At 42.2% G+C, this 14,466-nt stretch overlaps 1 protein-coding gene across 1 annotated transcript; it reads right to left on the bottom strand.

The window, feature by feature from the left end:
* Window positions 1-372: 372 nt before the first annotated feature.
* On the bottom strand, window positions 373-13,432 carry NRBF2 (nuclear receptor binding factor 2). The gene is made up of 4 exons (XM_054174750.1): window positions 13,264-13,432; window positions 3,936-4,020; window positions 2,975-3,015; window positions 373-1,891 (listed from the first exon to the last, which is right to left on the bottom strand). The coding sequence occupies exons 1-4, from the start codon at window positions 13,315-13,317 to the stop codon at window positions 1,175-1,177; spliced, it is 897 nt and encodes a 298-aa protein (XP_054030725.1). The 5' UTR covers window positions 13,318-13,432; the 3' UTR covers window positions 373-1,174.
* Between the last annotated feature and the right edge of the window lie 1,034 nt (window positions 13,433-14,466).

Genomic DNA, 14,466 nt, shown 5'->3' with positions numbered 1-14,466 from the left:
GCTGGCAACAGTTAACACTTTTCATTAATCAGTTACAGCTAAACTTAAATAATGCCTCCACTACACAGTGCAACACACCCCCCACACCCCCTGCCTTGGAAAGGCTGGGCCCAGGTCACACTCCAGTGCAGAAGTAAGGCTGGAGGGTGCTCTGGGGCAGGACACAGGCAGACCCGTGCTGAAAGGAACCGAGAGTGAAGCGGCCTGCAGTGCCCTCAGAAATCTCTGAATTCACCTCAGCTTTCCTGTGTCTGCTGGGGGATGAACACAGAAATTCAGCTGTGTGTCTGTAGTGACACTGTTAGTGTAAATCTTGAATTGTTTCTTAGTACTCCGCAACATTTGTAGAGAGCTAACACGCTCAGTGTCAAAACACCTTGGGTTTTATTTTCATATCCTTTTTGAATCAGGTTAAGCTGTAAACAATTTCTTTTTCAATCAAATACTGCCAGCTAGAAGTACTTCCATTCATGCATCACTGAAAACAAAAAGGGTATTTGTAAGTGTATTTTTCTTCTTTAAAGAATGTCACTTTATACAGAAACCAAAGCTAGATTCGATGCACCCTGATTAGTTATGTAAACAGATAACCCCAAAAAAACCCTCATCAACAGAACTAATAAGTTGGTTCCTTCATAGAATGGAAATTAAAATCTCCCCTGACTTGAGGTTAACGTGGTCAGGGGTACAGAGCGTGGCACATAAATCCATCTAGGAGGTGTATAAATTGCACTGTCTCTGAATGAACAAAGTTATGCATAATGAAATGCACAGTTTAAATTCATGCTAGAAAGCATTTTTCAGTAAGAAGTGGCAGCCAAGTGGCAACCATAAGTTAGGTTCTGCACCATCCTTTATGGCATTATGGATAACTCTTACATATCATATACTTTAAAACCCTGAAGGATTGCATTACTTGAAATATTCTCCAGGCAGTCATTTGGTTTGAAACATTGGGAGAAAGACTAAAGAGCTTGCCAACTTATACCCATTATGGTACCTTTTCATGAAGTAGATCAGATATGATGTGTATTTCACAGTAACCAAGTTGCTTTAATGCCTTTTCTCCAACAGTAAGATTGTGTTAGATGTTTCTGCCCTCAGATCACCAGTGTCCTGGTGGCTTTCCCTTTTCTTAAGTTTGGGTAACTACATGGAGCACTTTTCCTGGGTTTTAGCTATTCATCAGTCCTTTCAGCATATCTTCAGAGAGTTCCAGCAGAGGGAGTTCAGGTGAGGGGATGTCCAGAGGGGGAAGGTTGGGTATTGGAATATCCTTCGCCTTCCCAGCAGTTGTTGCAAACTTCTGCCAAGTTGCAGCTGAAGACATAGGTTCTGAAGGTTGCTGCAGACCCCACAACTCTGACTTCTCCACAAAGTCAGCATCTACATCCAGCTCCTTGTCTACTGGAGATTTTTGGAGTCTAGCGCTCTCCGCTTTTAACTGCTTATTCTCCCTCCTTAATCTCTCATTTTCAGCCACAAGAAACTCTATGTGTCGTTTCAAATCTGCAATTTTGGTTGCCTGCTCTTCTATTATTGTTTTGTCATCTTTTGGAGCTTTACTCCCAAGACATGCTTCCACCGGCTCCTTTTTTTTCTGAAGCAGAAACAACAGTGTATCTGGGTCCCTGTCAAAGACACCCTGAATATCCTGTGGGTGTTTCTCCATGGAAGGGCTGTATTTCTGAGTGACAGGAACCAATATATTTTGATCATCAGAATCTTCAGCAGATGGCTTATAAGAAGTCTGGAGATGTGCAGCTATTTCTTTGTCAGCATTCTGATGGGCTTTCAGCTTTTCCTCCCTCTTTGCCCTTTTCCACCTCTCCTGGATGAGCAATAACTGTTTCATGTGACTATCCCTTTGTAATTCCAGTGATAGCTGAGCCTGTGTAAGAACATTAAACAGTACAGTTGGTGATCCATAATCCCACCTGAATATTCATGCACAGAAAGTTACATGCATGTCAATATTTACATAAACAGCATCACAGCATGCTGGGGGGGAAGGAGCTTTTCTCACTCAGATACTAAACAAGAAGCACTCTCTGCTTCTACAATGCCACAGCTTGAGATATGGCACCCAAACTTATCATAACTACTGGTATTGTGAAGAAGTGAATTAACATTTCATATTTTCATTTGTTTGTTTTTAACACTGACCAGGCTACAATAGCTCTGTGTGGAGGCTCTAGGAATTTAATTGACCTATGACCAACACAAAAAAGGAAGAGATTAACTTGGCATACACAGTCACACTTCAGCTAACTAACACAAACTATTTGTATGCCTCTGTGAAAATATGTTAGTAACACCCAACACTAAGCATAAAACTGTTCCAAGGCCAGACATGATTCAGCCATATTTAATGAAGGGGGTGGCATGGTGCTTAATAATTCACAGGAACCACCTGGGTAAGAGGCTATAATTTTTCTACTAGAATGACTCTTTGGAGGAAAGACAGATGCCCATCTCCACAGGTTATTTTCTTTGCTAATTATTGGCTAAACTCAAAGCCTGCTGCTTTAAGAATGTTGAGCAGACTATACTACCACATTCATGGATAGATTTGTGCAGTGAATAAGGAAAGCCACAGGGCTGTTATTGTGGAGACCTTCCAGTCAGGATGAATAAAACCAAAATTACAGACTGTAGCTGAGATGCTCAGCTTTGTTTCTCAGCAAAACAGCCTAAGTGCCTCACAGCAAAATTTAAATGTGAAACTAGTTTTATCACCTTGCAGACTGGAAACCCCTGTTGGATAATCCCTGGATGGGTTAGTAATTCTCTTGTTCCTGCTCCTCTTACACTTGGGAAAATTTTCCAAGAAGACTAGTATCAGTGCACTTCTAAAACTCAGGGTGCAGCTGCCATAGGTTCAGAGGGGTATGATCAGGCAGGGCACAATATGACACATAGGCACATAATAAAGGTATGGCTGATTCTGGCATCTGCTGCTCTTTGTCCTCACCTGCTCTGACTGGGTCAGCTTCATAGCATCTGTAAGGTAAGCTGCAGAAGAGAAAATTGATAAACACTTAGGACAGGTTACAGAGCCTGAACATTTCCATAAAACCTAAGAAAGTACATTTCATGTTCTGAATCCTTACAGGAAAGCAGCAGTCCAGAAGCACAGTGTTTAGCAAGCTACGGTGTCTGGAAACACCTCTCCCTTTGTGGGGTTTTCTAGTATTTATGAACACAAAGTGAGAATGCCTGGTATTTAGGTTATGATGTTCAGAGAAGCCACTTATTTTGTCCTCACACAAGCCCTGTCATTGAAAGGTCCTACTTGTTGAACTACTTAAAACCTCTTTCTTCTTCTGCCACACAGTTGCTACACTGTCAGACAGCAACACAGGTAATTAAGCATGACTAGTGAGATGGACAGGTAAACGCACAGTCTCACTTAGGAGAGGCTGTCAATCGCAGCATCAAGGCCTGCAATGCAATCTGCTGTTGTGCTGGAGCTCTGGGTGAGCTGAGTTCATCACCCTTTCTAGCTGTCTTGATTCAGGCACTAGGAAAGGGAAGTAAGTAAACTTTTGTAACCAGACATTTGTCTAAGTATTTCCTTTATCAAGAAAGCAAGCAGGTGACTTCAGCTATGAAAGCAGTGAAGAAAATACTGAAACTGGCTTACAGCAGGTCCCTAATTGCAGTTTGTACATGACATGAGGTGTTGGCTTCATCCTGAGTGAAAAACTGACTTCACAGTGATGACCACCCCAATCAAAGCAGTTTTGGAAATGTCTGACATGAGCTACTGATACTAGAAAACAACTTTTCAAAAGGGTGCTTGATCTGGACTGAAAAAACTGTCACATTTTTAAGAATAAAAATGTTGCCAGTAACTAGATATTCTATTTACATGAAGCATACAAATCTACAAATTGGCTTTAAGTCCTGGGATGTGAGAGATACCTACTCACCAGCAGCTTTTCTGTGACAAGAAATTGCTTCTTCATATTTCCCTGCTGCCAGCAAACGGTCTGCTTTTCTGCTTTGCTGGTGAGCCTGAAAGTAAAATGAGCATAACATCAGTGAGGGTTAACCAGCAAATAGTTACACTTCCCTTAACAGTATCAGGACATCCAAGAAACCTGTAATGACTCCAATTCTCAGGCTTTTAAGCTCAGGTCTCCCAATCCTTTCCAGGCTTTGTAATTTGACTTCTTCTTTAATAGTACTTTACAAGAATCTGTATTAATCTGTATTGTACAGGTAAGAACTGAAGTTTGGTAACTCAGCAAAGACGGTGTGTACACCACAAAATCCTTTTGAAGTCTCCTTTATAGGCAGGCATTTATTGCAGTTGTGCAAGAAGACCAGGAGGCCATAAGAAGTTATGAGAAGCTGTAAGTATTTAGGACCAATTTACCCAGCAGAATACAAGATATCCAAATTATCTTACAGCTCACAGCTGGTTTGACATTTTCTGCTGGGCTGTGGCAAAAGTTCTTTGTTGTTTGGGCTTGTTTGTTTGCATCTTATGCCCATTAATGGAAGCAGCACAGGCATCGTTACAGATACCAAAGTCACAGTGTTGCTACACCACAACTAAGGCTATACTAGTATTTGTAATCTGTTAATGTAAACCACTAAGGCAGACCAAAGGTGTTGCTGAAATCAAACCATTGATGCAAGTATTTGCATGTGCTCAGTGAGAAACAGCATTGCACAACCAGCACTGCAGCTTCCATGAAAGCAAGGGGGTTTTTTGTCATTACTAAAAGACATGAATTTTGTGTTCCCCCCTCCAAGACCAGCTGTGTAATGGGAAAGGCTACAATCGCTGACTGGAAAGACTACCAGCAACACGCACTGTTGATGACTGCTTTACTGAGTTTGATGTAATCATCAGGTATTGAGCACTGACTCTGAAACAACACAAGGCACATAAGACTCTGAAGAAGGTGTTTGCCTGTTTGTTGGTTACTGTTTCTCAAGCAAGCCTTTACCAAATCCACACTGATTTGAACCTGTAGGGGAAACAGCGCTGAAAGCCTGAAATCTGCTTTTGTAATTCTGTCTTTAACCCATACCAATTCTCTCTTCCCTCCCTTCACCCACTGAAGGTATAAAACTTGGCAAACTTCAGATGATTGGTGAATATAAGTAACTGAGTTGCCTTAGCATGTTCCAGGATGAACATAAAAATGAGCATGTTTGTCCATATCCTGAGATATGAACGGCTGGTTCCCTACAGGCTTTTTGGAATTACACTTTTCTCCTGCAGCCTTGGTAAAAGCACCAAAGGTCAGATAAGCCAAACAGGATGGTAACATGATTCTATCAAGACTAATGTCATGCTTACATTAATATCTGTTTAAAAAGTAATTTCCAAAGTGCAGGTCCCTTTCTTTGCCCTCCAAACTGACCTATCACCTCCTGTGTTGCAGTAAGTTCAGTTTTTCACCACCGTTTTAGCAGTTCTGACACCACAGAAGAGAATGACTTCTACAAAAACATTCTTTTGGACAACAGCTCTTCTTAAGCAATCCCCAGCAGTTGCATCACTGCTTTTAGATGTTTGGCTTTTCCAAATCTAATTTCATATACTAACGTGGAGTGTTCTTAAAAAAACCCTCACAGCTTCTTGATTCTCCACAACAAGTAATTTGGTTATATTCTTCTTCCTCATCTTCTTTCAATCCTCAGATAACTGTCATCATTCCCTGCTTCTTCTGCTCTGAGGTTCAATAATCTCAGAAGAGGAAGTGTTGTTCTATTTTATGGCCTATTTCTATGACCCCCTACAAACCACATATGCCAGAAAGATAAACTTATTTCCCACAGGAATGAACAAACAGTACCAGGTCATACAGAACCATCTCCTCAGTTATTCATGGCAGCTCATCCAGTTACAGATTAGCTATGTCATGGACATAAAAACACCTGAGCTAGCTCCTTGCAAAACAAATTTTCAATAATTAGCACAGACACAGCTGCTTCTGCAATCTGCATGGGCAGGTCTAAAAAACCAGGCCAGGATGAAAAAGGACAGCTAGCAACAGAAGAGCTAAGGAAGCAACTCAACAAGGCAGGGGCCAGCTTCCATTTATTAGTTTCTCTCTATAAGAATTTGAGTCAGATTGTTTTCAAAAGTTATTTTCATCTGTTTTAAACTACTGGAGCATGATCTTACTCAAATCACTTAGGTTGTTATATTGCACAATTAAATTACTTCCATTCTCAGTTAACTCCCAGTGAAGCAGAAATTGGGATAGACTGTGAATAAAGTTAAGAAAATATTCTAGGGATGCTAGCAAAAAGAAAAGCTAGGATCCTGTGATTATGAAGTCAAAATGTCTTTCTTGCTGTTAAATCAAAATATAGGGAGATTAGGCCACCTTACTCTGATGCAGAGCAACAGACTTCTCTAGTGGAAACAACAGGAACGACAGCGGAGAAAAATCCCTTTCAGCGCAGCCTTGTGTGAGAAAGGTTGGTGGTTTGCAGTCATAGGGGAGGAATTCCTCATCTTGTTTGTTTTCCTGGCTGCCTGACAAGGAGATACTTGATCATTTATTCCACCCTGTGTTTGTTCCAATTAGCTGACTGTGGAAGGACCAAGGAATTTCTCTCATTTTCATGGTAGATTTTTTATCACCAGCAGTGTGAAGAAATGAGTGGTGCTGTTTCCTAGCAGCAAGTGATGAAACTGCAACAGAAATACTTGGATGCTTAATAGCTATGTCTCACAGATAAGCTTCCACATCTTGTCTAGTCTGCTGGTTTATTCTTAGGGCTCAGTTACACTTAGCCACACAGTGTCCAACCATTGTTAGCAAATCTATTTTGAACTCAAGAGTAGCCTGTATCCCATTATAAAACTGGCAGTGTAAGAATTAGTCCTGTATCATAAAGTGGAAAAAAGTCTCTCTCCCTAGTCTGATGTCATGCCAGAAGAAGGTATTTAGACCAACAATTCTGGAGCTTCTATGCTGGTTCCCAACAGATTCAAGCAGGACTGCTTTGACTTTGGTCCTGCTGCTGTGATGATTACAGAAATAGCTGCTGCATGACTGGGTTTATATGCACATTTTCTCTTTCCTCTTCCAGTTGTTGTTCCAGTTGCAATAAATGTAGGATGTGGTGTAAAAATAATTATGATTTATTAACTGCCTATGGAACTGACCAGGGGAAGCAGGTCAACAACGAGTTCCAGATGTCCCTCCCAATCCAGACAAGCAGGAATTCCCAGCAGGCAAATAGACAGGTGCAACAACTTGACTCTCCTAAGAGGAAGCAGGTGTGAGTGAAGGATGAACAAGCTAATAAAGCTTCCTCACCGTGCTTCAACACCTTTGGTTCCTGAGGGATGTGTGTATGCCTTTTTGAGTAACTTCAGCTACTGGATGAGCTACGAAAGCAGGTAAGTGAGACAGCTCAGACTTTCCAATTGTAGCCAAGACATTAAGGGATGAAATATGCATTTGTAAGTTTGTACTGCTGTTCCAGAGAAATACTCCCATTTGATTTTCCACCCAACTAGACTCAATCATTGCCTATCTAATCTCTGAGCAGCAAAATAGAAAAATAATCAAGCAATCCTCTAAAACAGCAATACAGGTCTCCTCTTTGCCTGAAGCTCTCTTTAACAGCCCCCCAAAAATAATGCTGAGCTTCTTTTTTTCCCAATATAAACTAGACAATGATGTGACTGACAGGCCATAAAAATGAAGCTGTAAGGCCTACTTGCCAGGTCTCCTACCACTCCCTCCAACTTAGAAACAACAAGCAAAATGCTACTTTTCTTTCTGTAAATACTGCACTATTGCAACCTGAAGGATTATCACCTCATGTCACTAGGCTTAGGTTGAGGGAGGAAAAAAACCAAACCACCGCAACAAAACGCTGTTCCTTTTCCCATATGATTCCAGATGATCCCTAGCTATTACATAAAGGACACTAACAGAATTCTATGTTTTTTTAAAAAGGTAGATGTGATATTACTCACTTTCAAATAGGTTAAGTCTACTACCCTCTCTCCTAGTTTGCAACAATCCCATAGTTGAGATATAGTCTTGTATGTGTTTAGTTTTCCTTTCTTCCCGTAATTGAAGCAGCTCTTCACTGAAAGCCTTGCTCAAGACATTGAGCTTACAGCTTGCTTTATTCACAGTAAGGGCTTTCTAGAAAGTGATGTATTTTAATAAGATGATGAAGCACAGACTACAATGCCTTACTTCCTAATAAACTTACAAATGAAGGCAGGAAAGCACACCTACTAAAATGAAGGGGCCTGAGGAAAGCTACCTGCAAAGAAATTCTGTCTAGTGTAACAGCCTGTAATGTTTCAAGGGAAACAACTGCTGGCTGCTATTATAATCTATTTTATGTTATGGACAGTGGGTACCAGTTATCTTTGCCAGAAAGGATCAATACCAATGCTCTGTTCCTGATGAAAGTAAAGATGAAGGTACTTTTTTGAGAGATGAGGAATCTATTTGGAGATTTCTTTCCTTAAGGATACATTCTTGTTCTAAGAATGCATTTGGAGAAAGGAAGGGCCAGAACGGGAACATGGTATTGCTAAGAGTGCTAAGTATCTTCAATGTGGATGATCTTTCAAGGTCTCTTCCAAACCCTAACATTCTGTGATTCTGTATGACTTTTACAGCAGCATGCCATAAAGGGTGGGATAAGGTGGTTGGTGCACCATTATTCCCTCCCCACCACAAACACTCTATCAGCGCTGTAACTACAGAAGTCTCTTTCAAATCCATTCTTAGCAAGAAATTGTGAACTCAGGAAGGTCTGAATGCATTTGTCTCTATGTATTGAAAAATGGAATGGACAGAGAATACAAGAGGAAAACTTGACCTGAGAGCTCCAAGAATAAACTACAGCCACACCCCCTGCCCTGCTTTTTTTCTTAAAGTGCAATGACTAAAACTTGGAGGTGATTATACAGAAATAACTGATTTGCAGACAGTTACACTAAAAGCAAAAATAATGAAGATGTGTACTGCAACTTATGCTAAATAATAGGAATATATTTTCCACTAGGCCTAAAGAAATGGTAATGTATCAACAGAAGCAAAAAATATTCCTTGCATTCTATAGGAAAAGATGGAATTGACTGAAGGAGAAACAAAATCATGGCAGAACACACTGTGGCTGCTCAAGACCACTGGCCACATGTTAACTCAACTTTCTGTCTTTGAAAGCATGTACTTGGTGAGGTCAACAGAAAATGACTCAAGTGTAAATTACACTGTAAACAGGGTGACTATAGAGCAAAACAAGTATGTGAAAACTCATGAGAATGTGTTCTCAATATAACAGACTCCTCACCCACTTTGTATCAAACCATAAAGATGTTGAAAGTTCAACTCACTTGTAAGAAATAGTGTTAGAATTTAAACATATGGGCAGACAAGCAACCAGTTGTTTAGCCAACCAACATTAATTCACTGAAACGTATTCCAAATTTAGGATAAAATGGTTAGTCTTAGTTCTTTACCATGTGAATGCAATTAAGAGACCTGGAATAAAGCCAGCTTACATTGCTTAGGTTAGGTGGAGTCTTCAAAGGCCCCCTACAGGTATAGCTGCAGCTCTTCCTCTCATCACCTGTAACCTCATTAAGGTGTGGTAACTTTTAACCTATTGCATAGTCAAATCAACCTCATTCTCCCCCTTTTTATCCATTTAGTATGATAAAAGCACTAAATGCTTCAACTTGCTTGTCAGAGCCATTTTGTTTACAGCTCTAAGCTGCTTTGGTAGTGCTGTTCTTGTCCCCATACAGAGTGCTGCAGCTGATACTGCACAGGCCTTGCTAACTGGAGGTTATAAGTTAAATGAGAGCAGTTTCACTGACCTGACAAATGAAATCAGGGCTCTTATATGTTGTCCAAAACCACATGACTCAAGCTGTTACAACAACAGAGCTACCCTTTAGTAGGGACAACTGAATCATCACAACGAATGGTCAAGTAAAAAACCTATTCCAGGAACAATCATTTCAAACAACTGGAGCAGAAAGGCTTCAGCCATGACTTCAGTCTGTTCCCTACCCAGGCCTCTATGGCTTCATTTGGGTCTTTAAACTGTTAGATGTGCTCACTTGGAGCAGAACTGCATGGCTGGATGATATGACAGAAAGGCACTACTGTTAGGCACCCAAACCAGATCGCCAGTAAAGAAACAATGCTTCTGTCCACCACCTGTGGCTGTGTTAACTATGTTCTTGAATGGGAGCAGTAGCAAGTTGTTTCATGTGCAATTTGGCACAGTTTTGTGCTGTGCTTTAACAGTAGTTCTGTGATGGAATACAACATTGAGCTTTTTGAAGGAGGCCATTACTGATCTGGATGTTTGGCTGACACATCCCCTCACCACCTCCAGCCACTACTCAGATAGGCTGCTGCCTCTGTGGGTTCACACCTTACTTTTCCCCTAGCTGAAATGAATGACCTCATAAAGATCAAGTCATTACTAAGGAAAAATGAAGACAAGGCTTCCACCCTTGTGGTTAAAAACAGACATTGTGTTAGGCATGTCTATACACTGATACTTCCACTTTTATTACCTGCAAGCTTATTTTCTCTAGTTTGAGTCCATAATTGAGCACCTCTGCATATTTATTTATTTATTTAAGATTGGAAAAATACCTTAGTTTTCAGGTTTATATATATATATATAATTTCCAGTGGATGTTTCCATAGATTAATATACTAGTCCTGATTTTTCCAATCAAAACAACAGAGCTGTGTGCTGGCATTGAGTCTCAGACATTGACCCATGTGGTTTAAATCCTCTGGTCTCTGGCAAACTTTCACAGATACTATTTTATCTTCTTATTTTTTCCTATTGCAGATTTATTCTGCTTGTCATTTTGGCCTTGTGTGGATGTACTATTCACCTTACTTTGAAACCATTTCTTAAAACACACTATTAATTGGCTTGCACTGGAATGGTTGCTACCAAGGGCTTACAGCATTAAAATTATTAGTCTCCACACATGAGAATCTTGCAATTTACACGGTGTTGTGTTATTCTTACTCCAGCCACCGGTCTGTGCTTTCTGGTTTTCACCAAAACAAGAGCTCTTCGAGATGGGTCCCTTACACTTTGAGAAACTTAAGAGACCAGATTTTGGATTGTATTTTATTATCAACCACAATAAGTGCTATTATCTTGTAGGAAAAATACAAAGTAGAGGTGGTATGGTTTGTTAGCAAATAATCTATACAAAGATGATGATGTATTAAACTAGAATCTGCAGATTTGTGAAGTCCTGGGTGCCAGATTCTGTTCAATGAGCAAGTCTCTTCTTGAGATTGATACTATTTGCCTCATTTTTACTGTGTTGCTTCTAATGGTCAAGAGAGTACTGTTGTGCTTCTTAATGGATGCCTTTTACTTCTATACCTAAGGTTAAAGTTATCGCTGGATACGAGCTCAGAATTCTTTGCCTAAAGCAGCTGGCAGTAGGAATTGCCCCTACAATAGGCAGCATAGAAAAGCTTTCAACTGCATTTTAGGTTTTGTTTTGCTTTGTTTTTTTACAGAGCATCTTTTCCTATGGGATTTATCTTCATGCTTTTGCAGAAAAAGGTTTTTATCTGTTGAAGAATGTTGTTTCTCATTGAAGTCACTAGACCTGAAGGTCAATGATGAAACAAACCCCACTGCAGTTACAGATTTTAATTTTTTTTGTTAAAGCAGATCTGGAAAGCAAATTAGTATCTATTTAGTGCCATCTACAGAAGCAAATCAGTACATTAGGGAAAACAAAATATAAAACTGGAGACAGAGAAATATCATTAGTAGATTAAGTCATTAATGAAGACCCATATGAATGAAGATAAAATATTTCTCTTTCAGAAGGTAGAAAAATAATGTCATTTGAGTCAGCAGAATACAACAAGGTATGTCCACATGTAATTAGGAAGGCTAAGCAAACAGTGCAATAACCAAAAGCCACCAATACAAGTGATTATGTGTAGTCAATGTGCTATGTGTTGACAGAAATGGAGACATCAAGGTACTTACAAAACTACTGAGGATTTTTTGTTTCTTTTGGTTAACATGATACAGACACAACCAGAGTGGTCCTGCACTATTGGTTCAGATCTAAATAAGATTATCTTCCTGCTAGACTGTCAGCCCCAATTCCATGAGTGGTCTGCAATACCAGTTTTACAAGCCTTTCTGAAACCAGAGAGAGCAATCTAGCAATACCTGACTGTCTCTGTGTAGAGCAGGCAAAAGTTTGTCAGGGCTGACACTATGGTGGGACAAAGAAGCTTTGATTAAAAACTCATGTCTCCAATGTTTGCATGGCAATACCTAAACAATTTCTAGGTCAAACTCATTCCTGGAAGCACCACAGCTGTATTTCTAGTGTGCCATTTCTGGGTAATAGCACTGCTGGACTAAATCTAGTGTTCTAAGGGAATCTTCTGTCTATCACTGCATCTGAGGCATAGTCAAGGTATGGCTTTGATAAAATTCACAAGGCAGCAGAGAATTAACTGTTCTTGACCCTAGATCTTGTCTGTGACAGAAACCTACAAATCCAGGCTGCTTAAAATCTGATTAGCTTTTCAGAATATGCATTTTTCAGATAGCTGTTCAGTTAAAGTTACTTCGGAAATTTAGTTTAAGCAAATTACTAATTTAAGATTCTAAAGTATTTCACCTCGTGAAATTAAAAGAAGCATACAGTCAGTAGAGGGCCCCGCTAAGTCTCTAGAACTCTTCAAACTCATAAATAAGGCCTGTGTCACCTAAACGTTTCCTTGCAGAACTTCCCCTGTCCCTTATGTTTGCAACCTTGGCCAGACAGCCCCCACCCCACAAAGTAACCATGTGGCTGCGCGCACCCCTGCGCCGTCTCCTCTCCTCCCCTCAAGTGCTGCCGGGCACGGAGCAGCCCTGCCCCAACCGGGGCCCGGCGTGACGCCCCGCACAGCAGCGCTGCGTAGCCTCGCTGTCGCTTCCCCCGCCTCTCGGCCACCCCGTCCCAGAACCCGCTGCAAGTCCGGGACAGAGGCTCCACCTCGCTCCCCTCCAGGCCAGGACGCGGTGCCGCCTCAGCAGGGCCTGTCACAAGCCCTGAACAGGTGCTAGGGGTGGGAAAGGGGGGACAGTGAGGGCCCCATTTACTCCTCAAGTCGCGCTTCTCCGTTCGGCGACCCGCTAGTATGCGTGGGCCACCCGCTCCCTGCCGCCTGAGGGCCGAGCGCGGCGGCAGGACGGGCTGATGAGACCCCCTCTGACCCACCGCGGCCGCGCGCTCACCAGGTTGAGGGGCCCCTCCATCACTTCCATGGACGGCGGGGGCTGCGGGCACATGGGCGCGGAGGCGGCCCGCAACCGGTGCCGCCGGCCCCCACCGCCCGGCTCGGCTGCCAGCGCCGCTCCTACCGCGTCCCCGCCCCTGAGGCTTGTAAACACTGCACCCGCTTCCGCCCGGGCCGCGCCGGGCGCCGTCTCGCGACACACTGTGGGTCGCGCGAGACTCGGGCGCCACTGTCGCCGGAGCAACAGGCGCCGCTCGCGGCCCCGCGCCGCCCTTGCGTTGCGTTCCCTGCCCACAGCCGTTTTCGCGCCGCCCCGCTCTGCCAGCGGCCGCCCCGGCTGCGGAGCCGGTCAGCGGGGCTGGCGGTTCTTTGCTCTCTGTGCGTAGCAGAAGGAACAGCCGCTGCTCTCCATGGCTCTTTGTTGCAGTACGTGAAAACAGGTGGCAAACCCTGCCGTTATCACCACTCATTATTCCGAAGAAACGTTGTTGAGAAAGATCAGCCAAGCAAGGTACTGAACAGCAAATAAATTGACCAGCTAACTTGATGAGTGTCATGATCATCCTTATCCACACAACTTTGTGTTTTATGAAGACTTCAGACAAGACATAAATTGATTGTGTATAAATTTCTTAGATAGAATTATGGATGGCGTGAGGTCATAGGAGCATGGCAGTAATGGGTTGAAAGGGGAAAGAAAAAAGGCAGGAAAAGGACAGAAAATAAGATCCAAGATGAGACACCTAGAAACCAAGAAGTAAAAAAGCTAGTTAGCAGTAAGTAAAGAAAGTCCCAGATTCCCTTTGCAGCCTTTGTAGACAGGATCCTCAGTCTGAGTGGTGCCTGTGGGTCTCTGAGGGAGCCTACATGCGCAGGTGTGCTGTAGCTCTCAGCTATCCCTGTGCTGTGGGGACTAACCCTGCAACACAGAAGTGCTGGGAATATTCCTTCCAACATGTGATTAGACAAGACAGTCTCTTCAGGCAAGGAGCGTCCAAAAGATGCTTTACTAGTTCCTGATATAAGATTTTATCTATCAGTTGGTTTAATTATATATCACCAAGTCAGGTCCTGTGTAATAGAGTGGTTTCAATCTAGAGCCCACTGATTGAGCAGTAGATAGGTGAACTTGTCCTATACAAGTCATCAAAGGGATAAGTCAGCCAGGGTGAAGAAGAAAGGCTGATTGGTACTTCACTGG

This window comes from Dryobates pubescens, chromosome 30 (genome assembly GCF_014839835.1).
Source record: "Dryobates pubescens isolate bDryPub1 chromosome 30, bDryPub1.pri, whole genome shotgun sequence".
NCBI classification, from domain to species: domain Eukaryota; kingdom Metazoa; phylum Chordata; class Aves; order Piciformes; family Picidae; genus Dryobates; species Dryobates pubescens.
This window is presented reverse-complemented; position numbering and strand designations above follow the sequence as displayed.